This window comes from Lipotes vexillifer, unplaced genomic scaffold (assembly GCF_000442215.2).
Source record: "Lipotes vexillifer unplaced genomic scaffold, Lipotes_vexillifer_v1.1 scaffold72, whole genome shotgun sequence".
Classification (NCBI taxonomy): Eukaryota; Metazoa; Chordata; class Mammalia; order Artiodactyla; family Lipotidae; genus Lipotes; species Lipotes vexillifer.
The window spans coordinates 1,235,446-1,248,257 of record NW_006769482.1 but is presented as its reverse complement, the minus strand read 5'-3'; the positions used below and the strand labels follow the sequence as shown (position 1 = coordinate 1,248,257).

Below are 12,812 nucleotides of genomic sequence, written 5' to 3'. Positions count from 1 at the left end.
AGTCTGGGTGTTTCTCAATGCCCTGAGGGTGGGCACAGTTGTATCTCCCTCTCCCCGAAGAGTGAGGAGCGCATTTGTAATCTGAATATTGCTTGCCAGTTTGTGAAGCACACTACACTTTAACTAACCGTGCAAGAGGCTCTGCCCCTCAGGTTCCGGAGAGCCCAAGCAACCAGCAAGAGTGGGATAAATTTCGGGGCCTGGGAGTTGTCGGTTCAGGGTGGCAGGTTTCAGTGAGCACTACAAACCTTCCCTGGCCTCTCAGCCCTCCTGCGAGTCCAGTTTTCTGTTGTTCTAGGACCCGGTCCCTCGGTCCTTAAATTCCTGCATCCCATGGAGAAGTTTTGCAATTCTGGCTCCAAAATGTGTCCCCATCCCCCAGACCCCTTCACTCCCTAAAACTCATGGTGGGGCAAGGAAAAAAACTCCTGCTAGGACAATTCTGATGTCCCCCTTGTCCTTAGGCACTCACGGCCGAGGCTCTGGGTCTCCAGGTCTCTGTAGACCTCTGAGATGGCAGCTCCTGGCTCTCTGGGTGAGGCGAGAGCCATCAGAATCAGTGGAGGGTGACAGACCTGTGACTAATCTTTCCCAACTCATTTTTGGCTTCCTGCCCTTTCCGTTCATTTGTAGCTGGCTCAGGCACACAGTTGCCAAGAAGTGTCTTTATCAAGACCCTCTTTTACAAAATAATGGCTTTTGTCTTAGTGCTATCGGCGGTTATCGCTCTTTTCTTATGTATTGAAGGCACAATATTTTCCCTTATTTTCCTCCTGCCCCGAATGAATTGAGTTTTCTTTCAGGATCTTTGTAAGTTGCAGTTCTTTTTCTGAGGGCTCTGGATTCTTGCCTACACACCCCATTATTTCTTTGAATTCCTTTTTAAAAAAATTTCTTTGAATTCTTGAACAAGCTGGCTCAGTTTATTCTATCAGTGACACTTATTTCTGTTATAGGAACTCTGTCTCCAACCCTAGATGTTTTTGCTTTTAATGTTTCTCATCCAGAAAGCTGATTTTATTCTGAGCTCTTAAGTTATTATTGCTAATAATAGTGCTGTTTGCCCATATTTCTCTGTTTCCTGGAGAAATCCTTCAGACACAATTGGAAATACTTTATTTTAATATTGTGAACTTGGGTTTTCACAAAGTCCATTTACCAATGTTATGCCATCAGTTTCCTAAGATTTGGGATGTTCTGAGGCCCTACCTGGGGGCTGTGTCCAGGGCTTACAGCAGAAAACTGGAGCCAAAAGCCACAAAGTCCTGGGACCCTCAAGGTTAGCTGGAGTTTGAAAAAAATAAAACACACTGAAACATATGCCATTTTTAGCTAAGTATGAACTGTAGCTGAGCCCTCAGCCCCGTGTATGAAGGTACCCCTAGGAACCTGGCCTCAAGTGTACAAATAATATTACTGGTATCTTGAGCCACATGTATGCCAGGAGTTATGTGAAATACTTTACAGGTGAGTTTTATACTCATGGCAAATTCAGGACATAGATATTGACATCACCGTTCTTGTTTAAGGAAAGCAAGACTCTGGGAGATATATTTCAAAAAACTAAGCCTTCAACTATTAAATGGAAAAACCAAGATTTGAACTTACATAGCCTACATACAACACTGATCAGATAAACAAAGTTCAGAAAGTTAGATCAGTCTTTATACAGATAAATCTCAGACCTAAGTGGACATCAAAATCCATAGAGAGCTTGCAGTAAGTTAGGGACTTGCATTTCTAACAAGTTCCCAGATGCTGCTACTGGACAGGGGACCACACATAGAGAGTCACTGCCTCAGATTAACAGTTCTCATGGACAGTGCTTCGTGGGCTCTCCTTCAATTTCCTAGCAATTTGTCTTTCATCCTGGCTCTGGCACATTTCTTTTGCTGCCCCATGGTGTAGCTGTCAAAGGATGGCCAGAAACTGTAAGGTCTTCAAAGGCACAATACCTGTTCAAATTCTCTCTACCTGAGCATCCTAACAGGTGCAGATAAGTGTTTATTAATTGTGGCATGAATGATGTAGGGTCTTGTTACCTGTTGTTAGTAAACAAATGCTTATATTATTAATAGCTATGATTTAATGATTACTTAAGCATTTTACAGTCATTTAAGAGATGTTTCTTTGCTCAGTACCAGAAGCCTAAAAGGCAAATTACTCAGTAGGCTAACAAAATATTGAAGATATAATAGACTTTTCTTCAGGTCTAGATGGACAACATCCCCATTTATGGGCCATGCTTGAAAATTCAAGCCTGGGTTTACCATAATTCCAAATGAAATTTGAAAGGGGCCTCTAATAGACACTAAAGCTAGAAATCACCAGGGTTAATTATTCATAAATTCTTCTAAACTCCTCTGGCCAGAAAGGTATGGGGACTGAGGAACAGTTACTGTTAACAGTGCAGCTCTCAGAAGCTGCGTTGGAGCTTGTGACTCCTAGAGAGTGGACAGTCCAGGCAATTCCACCAAAACTCCCAGGTCTGTGACTTGGCCTGCCTGGGATCACACACCCATCCTTGACCAATTGCTGAGGCTTGGGGATGGAATTCAAAGACGCCCATGATAGGAATAGCCTACCTGAGAGGTGTGACTGGTTTCACTAACAACTTCACTTTCCATTGCATTATCAGGACAAGGTAGCTCTCCAGAAGATTCAGGAGGGCTGTTCCAGATCCCTTGTAATTTGAGATACCAGATGACCTTATTCACTTTGTGATCAATTCTACATCATAGCTTGGAGTCCAATTTTATTAAGTATGGTCTTTTCCTTTTGGTGGAAAATATTTTTATTTTTTCCTCATTTTGTAATTGTATGATTAATAAATGAACATGTTTTTGTTATAAAATGTCTAAATAATGTAGAAGTATTCAGGGATAATACTCCTTCCTAATCATTCCTCCTTCCCACTGCTCTCCCCAGCAGTGTCTGCGCCATCTTTGTCTCTTCTCTGTGCCTTTATGTCTTCAAAAGTGGACCCAGTGAACCAAGCATCCTTTTGTCCACACCCTTAAGTGGTCCCCTCTCCTTGAATCTGGGCTGACACTGTGACTTCCTTTAGCCAGTAAAATGTGGAGGAAGTAACAGTGTTTTTTTGAGACTAAGCTTAAATCATTAAAAAGATGGCTGCTTTTGGAACCACAGTTTGGATGTGCCCTAAGTGTTTAACTATACATTTATTGATCAACATTTGAGGAGGGGATTCAAATTTTCACTCTTTAGAGGCAATGAAGTAATGAATATTTTGCATGTACAATTTCATGCACTTATGCATGAATAGAGACCTACAAATAACATTACTGGGTAAAAGGCAAGCACATTTTCCATATCCATGGATACTTCCAAATAGTCTTCCAAAAAGTTTTCACCAAATTACACTTGTTACAAGAATGTGTGACAGGCCCCATTTTCCTGCTTCCTCACCCAACTCACTATTCTGCTGGGTGAAAAATTGTATCTCTGGTGTTATTTTAATTTCTCTGATCCATCCATCTGGGCACTTGTCTTTACAGATGCATGTTGGCCAATTGTCTTTCTTCCTCTGCAAATCTTCTGTTTGTATTCTTTGCCCATTTTGTCTATTAAGTTGATGGGCTTGCTTAAATTTTTTGTGTTTGTTTTGGATTTTTCTCAGTCTTTCACTTGCCTTTTCATATTGTTTATATCGTTTGTCTTTTTCTTCAAAAATGATTAATTTTCATGAGCTCACTTATGGCCTTTGAGTTTTAGGTCTTTTGATAGAAATATAATTTTCTATTTCTTGTAATGTTTCAATAATTTTATTTCTTAGCTTTAGCTCTTTAATCATTTTGTGATTACTTTTGTGCATGGGGTTAGGTGAACATTTTGGAGAGGGCATGCCTTTCATACTTAACACACACCTTATACACCACACACAACAGCTGTGGGCAGGGCTGTCTAGATGGATCTCTTCCTAATGTACAGCTAGTCAAATCCCCACACTTGCTGACTGGCTTATCTTTTCTTTAGTGACACCCACAGATCTCAGCCCCATTCTAGTCCCTTGCATGATTTGTCTATTCCCATGTCAATATCATAATTTTCACCAGTTACTTTTCATTTTTATTTTCTTCAGAAATTTCTTTGTGTTCTTAAGGATCCTCCTTTATGATATAAGTTTTGGAATTAATTTTTCTAGTTCTGGGGGTAAAGTCCTGTTGGGACTTTAATTGGCATCACAGTGAAATTATAGATGAATTTGGAGGAGGATTGGCATGTTTTTAGTATTAAATCATCCAATCCAGAAATCATGGTATATCTTTCCATATAAGCAGGTTTTAAAAATTTTACTCATCCTTCATTAAAGTTTTTTTTCAACTTAATCTCACAAATTTCTTGTTTATTTCATGTTTCTTATTTCTTTTGATTGTAAATGGGATATTATTTCCCTGTTTTCTTTTGTTAGCATTTGCCTGATTTGAATCTGTTTTATCTTCTTAGTATTTTCTTTGTCAGTTTATTTAACACACATATATCCTTTTTATATCTTTATTGGAGTATAACTGCTTTACAATGTTTTGTGTTAGTTTCTGCTGTACAACAAAGTGAATCAGCTGTATGTATACATATATCCCTATATTCCCTCCCTCTTTAGCCTCCCTCCCACCCTCCCTATTCCACCCCTCTAGGTGGTCACAAAGCATCAATCTGATCTCCCTGTGCTATGCAGCAGCTTACCGCTAGCCATCCATTTTACATTTGGTAGTGTATATATGTCAGTGCTACTCTCTCACTTCATCCCACCTTCCCTTTCCACCCCATGTCCTCAAGTCCATTCTCTACGTCTGCATCTTTATTCCTGCCCTGCAACTGAGTTCATCAGTACACACATATATTTTTAAGCAGTGTGAAAGTCTTTGACCTTTAATTAGTGGGTTTGATCCATTCATGATTGTTGTGACCAATGAGGTGTTTGGACCTATCACTGATGTTTTGTTTAATGTTTTTTCTTTCCCTTTCATTTGTGTGTTTTAATTTTTTTCCTTCTTTTTGCTGGTGGGGTTATTTAGTTTGGAAGTTGATCATTTCATTCTTATTTTTATAGTGGCTTACAATTTTTTACACATGTATGTAAACTCACATTTTTCTACTGCTACCTAGAATTAGTTCTGGCCCTACTTTCACAAAACACAACTGCCTTTAGCAAGCTTCCCTCATCCTCTTCAACCACTCTTTTTTATCTGTCCCCTACCAGCCCTGTTGAGGTCTTCTGAGATATTAGCTCCCCATCATTGTAAAAAAATATTTGGAGTTATGCATCAATAATTATTAAGGCATAAGGCATACCTGTAAATTCTTTTGATTCTTTTCATATCATTGTTTCTCGTAGCCCACATCCTTCTGTTTCTTGTATTCCCATTTTCCTGGAATAATTCTTTCAGAGAGCATCTGTGGGTGGTTAACTTTCTGAGTCTTTGCTTTGCCCTCCCACTTGAATGGTAGTTTGGATGGATATAAGATTCTTGGCTTAGTACTTCTCAGTCTTCTGATGTTATTTGTTTTCATGTATTTGATGCTGAAAGAGAACTTTCTTTGTAAGTAACCTATTTTCTTTCCCCCTCATGGAATGTTTTCAGGATGCTTCTTTCTTTGCCCTTTTGTACTGAAATATGAAAAAAGTGGATCTTTCTTCATATTTCTTCTTGAGCCTTGTAGCCTCCCTACAACACTATAAATTTTACTCTCTTTGTTCTTAAATATTTCTTTCCCTCTACTTTTTTCTTTTCTTTTCCTGGAATTCCTGAGAGGCTGATGCAGGGACTTCTGCATCTAAATTCCACAAATGTACACTCTCTTTTGTATTTTAATCTCTTTGGCGCCAGGAGGTTGTCTTCAGTTCTGGGAGGTTTTCTACGCTCCATTGTCCAGGCTTTCACAATTCTTCAGTTTTGTACATCTCTGGAGCCCATTGATTGAATTTTCTATGTAGTAAAAACCAGGTAGACATGGGATGGAAAAATCAAACTCTCATTCCCTGTGGTTATCAAAACTTAGAAAATAATGCCTCGGAATACACTGAAGAAGCAAAGTGTAGGATATATATATATATATATATAATAAAATCAGATAGTCTTATTAAATGTGATAAATAATATCTGAAATGGAAACAACTCTAATGTTTATGGATACAAAAACTTAATAATAAAAGTAATTCTCTTCAAAGTAATATATGAAATTTTGATCGTAATCCAAATAGTTTTTGAGGGCAGGAGAACTTGACAAAATGATCTTAAAGTTCTCAAGGAAAAATATGTACAAGAGACACAGAAATTGACAAATGACATAGAATAGAGTTTAGGTAAAAGTCCATACAGAAGTAGGAATTTGATATACCACAAAATTGGCACATCAATCCAGGAAGACATGGATGAATTATTAAATCAGTGGTACTGATATAAGTAGTAGTCCATTTGGAGGGCTAGTATTATAATTCATGTCATAGCCTGTATAGACAAATTCCAAATCGATAAAAAAGGTAAATGAAAAACATTAAAGTGAATGTATAGATAAATAAATGATAAATATTGTTAAAATAAAATTTGGGAGAATATTGTAAGAATGTAGGGACACAAGACCTTCTTAAGCAAGGCAGGGCATTACAAAGCCATACAGAAAAGGATAGATATGTGATCACAGTAATTATTACCATATTTCTACAGTAACAATTCTTTTAGATAAAATGTAGAAACTGGCCATCAAAAGAAAAATGACTGAATGGGAGATTAATATCACATTAATCTATAAGAAAAAGATAAAAAACTTAATAGAAAATTGGGCCAAAGATATGAATAGTCAATTAACAGAAAAAGAAGTGCAAATAGCCAATAAACAAATGAAAAAACTACATAATCTTATTAGATATAAAAGAGATTCAAATTAAAACAAAACAAAAATAAAGAAATCTTTGCCCATGAGAGGCAAAGGTTCAAAAGACTGATGCTGTCCACTGTTATGAAGGATAGAGAAATAAACTTTCTTAGACATTGGTGCTGAGAGGACAAATTGCTACAGCCCCTTGGGAGGGTAACTCAACTCGGCGATGTTGGTGGTGGTGTTCATGTAGCACTGCAAACGTGGTGGTGGTGGTCATCATGTAATTCCCTGAAGTTGGTCATGGTCTTCATATAACTGTGACAGCAGTGGAGGTACTGACATATCTGTGAAGGTAGTGGTGGTAATCATATAACTCTGAGAAGTTAGTCTACATGTTACTCTGCTACATTTGTCATGGTATTCACATGGCTTTGCGTTAGTGTTGGTGGTCGTATTCACAAGAATCTGTGACACCGGTTGTGGTCACGTTCATATAACACTGCAGAGTTGGCTGTGTTATTCAAATAATTCTGCAAAGTTGTTGGAGGTATTCACGTGACTCTTCAATGATCAAGGTGATAGTATTCATCTAACTCTGCAATGTTGGTCATGTTATTGGTTATTCTGTGAAGTGGGTGCAGGTGGTTTTCACATAACTCTGCTGTGGTGGCCATGATATTCACATAACTGCAATGGTGTGCTGCTGATGATATTCAATTGATGTTGGATGTTGGTTATGGTATTTATACAACCTGTGGTGTTGGTTGTGGTAGTCCCATAACTCAGGGGTTTCGTTGGTGGTAATCTTCCCATAACCTCATCATTGGCTGTCTATTCCCAAAGCTCTGTGACTTTGGTCACGGTATCCACATAACCCTGTCATGGTGGGGGTGTTTGCATACACATAATCAGCAACTGCGGTAGGTGCGTTCATGTGATCTTATGATGTTGTTGCTGATGTTATTTCCATGGCTCTGTGGTTGGCCAGGTGTTCACATTTCACATACTACCATGGTGGGGGCAGAGGTGGTGTATGATGAGGCAACCCAAGATGGCTGTTTTTTGTTCTCTGTGCATTCCCTGCTTGACCAGTACTTGCTTCACTTACACCCTACTCACATGACTGACCTTCCTACATACTTGCCCTCAGCCCCAGCTGGTGATCATTCTAATCTTTAGATCAGGGCATCTCCACTGTGATAGCTTATCAAAGGGGCAGTGAGGGATGTGCTCCTCTGCTGGTTTCCCTGGTAAGATTGCCAACCTGATGTCAATTCCCCCTATAATTGGTAACCTCCTTCTCCCCTGGGGGTGAAGACTACTGCCATGTCCTGCCTGCCTTCTGCTGCACACGGCAGGTTGTCACTCTAGGACCTTGCTTCAGACCTGTAAGATCCCCCTATCCATTAAATTGTTGATGTCTCTGTCACTGACTCCGAGCTCTTTCTTGGGTCTTGAGGCTGGGCAAGTGCAGGGCTTGCAGGCCTGTAGGGTGCAGCCCAACAGGTGGTATTCAAATAACTATGTGGCAAAGGTCGTGTATTCACATGACCCTGCAACGTTGGTGGAAGTTGTGTTCACAGACGCTGTGAAATTCATCACGGTATTCCTATAACACTAAGACGTTATTTTGTTATGGTGTTGGCATAATTGTGCAATATTTGTGGTGCTACTCACATATCTTGTGTTGGTGGTGATGGTGTAATTCAGATAACACCAGGACTTGGTCATGGAACTTACATAGCTCTATGACAATGGTAGTGTTGGCATTAGCATATCACTGTGAGGTAGTGATATTCCCATAACTGAGAGAGCGTTTACAGAATTCACATTATGCTGTGGTGGTGTTGGTAGTATTTACATATTTCTGCAATGTTATAAAGTGGTCTTCAATAACTCTGTGACAGTGGGCATAGTAATCAGATGATCTACAGTGGCCACGTCATATTCACACATCTGCAATGGTGGTCATGGGGTTTCCCTAAGGCTGTGACCAGGGATGTGGAATTTGCATAACCCTGCAATGGTGGTGGTGATGGTAGTCATATATCTCTGAGAGATACTGACACAACTTTGCCACTTTGGTGGAAGTAATTACTTTGGTGAAAGTAGTTAACATTACTTTGTAATGCTGCTGGTGGTGGTATTCACCTATCTCTGGGATGTTGTTGTGATGTTCACATAACTGTGACAGTGTTGGGTGTGGCAATCTTATAACTCGGTAAAGTGTATTGTGGTCTCCACATACCTTAGTGACAGTGGTCGGCATACAACTCTGCTGTGGTGGTGATGGCATCCACACAACTCTATAATAGCAGTGGTGGCAGTCACATAACCATGCACTGTTGTTCATTGTTTTCATGTGACTTGTGACATGGTTGTAGTATTACATAATTCTGCAATGTTGGTCATGGTATTCATGTAACTTTGTGATGATGTTGCGTAAGTCTTCGACTTTGGTGGTGGAGGTAGTCATATAACCCTGCGATGTTAGTCTTTGTATTCACATGATTCTGTGATGTTGTCATTTTAATCACATGACTCTGCAATGTTAGTGGTCGTCTAATTCGTATGTCTCTGTGACCATTCATGGTACTCACATAACTGATGGAGGTGACAGTATTGAAAAAACTCTGTGACTGTGCAGTGGTTAGAGTAATAGTCACATTTCAGAGAAGTTTAAAGTTTTGTTTAAAGTTATATAAGAATATATGACAGAGCCAGGCTCAAATTCAGGCTTTCTGAATAATTCAAATGCAGTCTTTTTGTACTACACCATGAGATCTCTTCCTGCTAAGTCTAAATTTAAAGACATTGGTATAAAACATCTGTACCGTCAAACTCCCCAAAGGCTTTGGAACACAAATATTCTATCTCTTCCAATCTAGTGGTTTGTCTATAGCTTTAGTTGTGGCCATATATTCACATATACACATACATTTTCACGTGTAAAACTGATAAAAAATTTAGCTACAAATTTAGATGTGTAAGTTGAAATTCTGAAAATTTATGTTAAATAATGCAGAAGAGGTCTTTCTGGTAAATCAAAATAAAGCACCTTTGGGGGTAATCTTTAGTTTATTCATATAACCCAAAATACATTTATTAAATAATGAAGTTTAATGTTGGCCAAAATGTTGGTATTATAGTGTTTTCATTCTTTCTTTATAATTATAAACTTCTAGAAGCTTTGTAAAACACTAGAAATGTGATGCTGGAATGTTGGGGTTTGGGTGGTGGTTACATGAGAGGTACATGTTTAAACAATCATTGAATTATACATTTAAGATTTCAGGGGACTTCCCTGGCAGTCCAGTGGTTAAGACTTCACCTTCCAATGCAGGGGGTGTGGGTTCAGTCCCTGGTTGGGGAGCTAAGATCCCACATGCCTCACGGCCAAAAAACCAAAACATAAATTCAATAAGGACTTTAAAAAAGGTCCACATCAAAAGAAATCTTGAAAAAAACGAATTTCTGCATTTTACAGCATGCTAGTTGTACCTTGACAAAAAGTTTTGAAAATGTATTTCTAAAGAAAGTGAAAATACTAATGGGTTTCAGAAAAGTTAAGCATAGTGTCAAATGTCAGCACTCAGGATATTTGCTGATGGGTGTGAGTTATTACTTTTATTACTTTTATAGAAACAGAACAAAGTGTCACCATGAATAAAAAGTTAAAATGTGGCTAAGAAATGTGTATGCCTCCCAAAATGGCCTTGTTGTAGTTAGGAATTGTCTCTTCATGTCAGTTCTCAGTGCTCATGATTTACATTTTCTCGCCTTGCAGTACTTGGGGTGCATTGAAGTTCTTCGCTCAATGAGGTCACTTGACTTCAGTACAAGGACACAAATTACCAGGTAAGCCCTCTTGAAAATGGACTCCTGTGATTTTATTTTGGAAAAGAATGCTTTCTGAGGTTAACAACCAGAAATTTCCAGAGGGCAAGTCTGCCCCTTGAGTGCTGGTGACTGGCAACAGGGAGTCAGGACCCACTGTTTCAAGTCTCTCTAGTGTTCATCCATGTTTGTGACATGTGTGTCTTAATACAAGCCCCCTGAAGGACACTCTCCACTTCTAAGCTCTTTTTATAATTAAGCTGGAGTGTTTATGTTTGTTTCTTTAATAAAATAAATGAAACTCTAAGACCAGATTGATATTTTAAAATCTACTGAACTGTGTTATTTCTTTTTAAAAAGAAAATGAAGACGTCAGAGAGAATTTCCAACAGTATACATAGAGAATAAAATGCATAGAATTGGAAGTAGAAATCTTAATGGGAGTAGTACTTTAGAAAGCTGACCAATTCTTTTAAGGTGTCAGTGGTTTTGAACAGGTTTATATATTCTCCAACATCAACTAGATTTTAAACTTCTTGAGGGTCAGTTCTGTTTTTGACCATTGTTTTTCAAAAATTCATAGCCTAGTAGAGCGTGTACCTTTAGAAAAATGCCAATTTCAAGTCATCTTGAAGAAGAGAACCAGAAAGCTAGGACTGGGTCTGTGAAATAGCTACATTTCTGAGGGCGATGAGCTTATATTGCTTTGGCAGTAGTGGAATTGTTTAATCTAAATAGTGATATCAGAAAATGCCTCATTTTTATTTCATTCAAATCTCTCTATTGGATATCTTTGGATTAGCAAGCCAAAAAGTAAAGATTGAGCTTTAGAAAGCAATTATTGGTAGTAATTAGCTGCTCAGTAGTGTACATTGCCTCAATTCTAGGCTTTAAGCACAACGATGAAACCTCTTCTTGCTCATTGAAGAAATTTGTGTTCAAAGGGTTGATGTTCCCCTTCTCTGTAAAGCAACTCAAGACACACGTATTGGGAGCACACCGACAGTAGTAATCTACACCAAGGGAATAATTCATCTCTACATATTTGTACAAAATGGTTTATGGAAATTGCCAAGGCAAAAGAATGGTATTTTGAAGTGAGAGCATTTAAAAGAAAAGTTTGAATGTTTAATCAATCATTCATTCATCCCAGCCATGAAAAATGCACGTGCCGTGCGGGGTGAGCAGAGTGCTTGGCCACGGGCCTGGGGATACTAGAACCTGTGACACTGGTCACCTTCTCGTGGGTGGTGGCAGTTTTATTTTTTTTTAAACTTACAAAAAATTGAAATATATTTGATTTACAGTGTTGTGTATGGTGCATTATTTTTTAAAGAGAATTGTCGACCATTTCTACTGAATTCACTTTATAGATATTAGAACTTCTGAGATGATTTTATGTCATTTTAATTCTTCTGATGTATTTATCAAGTGTTTACTGTGGCTGTGCACATGCAGCATGCTGGCCAACTTGGGCTGTCCTGCTTTGCAAGACCTCCTGGTTTTGGGGGAGAAAGATGCACATGCAAATGACTGAGGGGCCTGTGAGGGGCACAGAGCAAGTCGGGCTCCTCAGGAGTGGAGGTGGGTGGGGACCAGTGAGCACGCCCAGTGTGCCCTTGGCTGAAGATCTCAGCACTATTTGAGACCACCTATAGTAGTGGTAGATGAAAGCCGTGGAACAGATATCCAATCCCATTCCATTTAGATTTCAGCAAAGGTACAGCAATGTAATGGGCCAAGTGGAGTGCCATTCTTTGACTCAGAAAACTTGGTGTTGCATTCTGGTTATACCATAATTACTTTGGGTTTATTAGACTTTTAAGAAAAATTCAATTTATTTACCTTAATTGAAGTATAGTTGATTTACAATGTTGTGTTAATTTCTGCTGTACAGCAAAGTGATTCAGTTATACATATATATATATATATATATATATATATATATATATATACATTCTTTTGGGTTTATTAGATTTTTGAAAACTATATTTGCTTTTCTTTATGATGCTTTCTATTGTTTGCCTCATTTTTATCATTTGACATGTTTCTTATTTTAGTTAATAGCCAGAGACCACTTGTAGGAAACAATTTGACAAGTCAGCATCAGAAAGAAGCCTTTGCACCCAGGACAG

At 38.5% G+C, this 12,812-nt stretch overlaps 1 protein-coding gene across 1 annotated transcript in view; it reads left to right on the top strand.

The window, feature by feature from the left end:
• Positions 1 to 12,812, top strand: part of SHC3 (SHC adaptor protein 3) — a 146,485-nt gene that overhangs the window by 32,088 nt on the left and 101,585 nt on the right. The window contains exon 2 of the mRNA XM_007445619.1: positions 10,628 to 10,698. Coding sequence (XP_007445681.1) covers positions 10,628 to 10,698 — 71 coding nt within the window. The remainder of the gene's footprint in view (positions 1 to 10,627; positions 10,699 to 12,812) is intronic.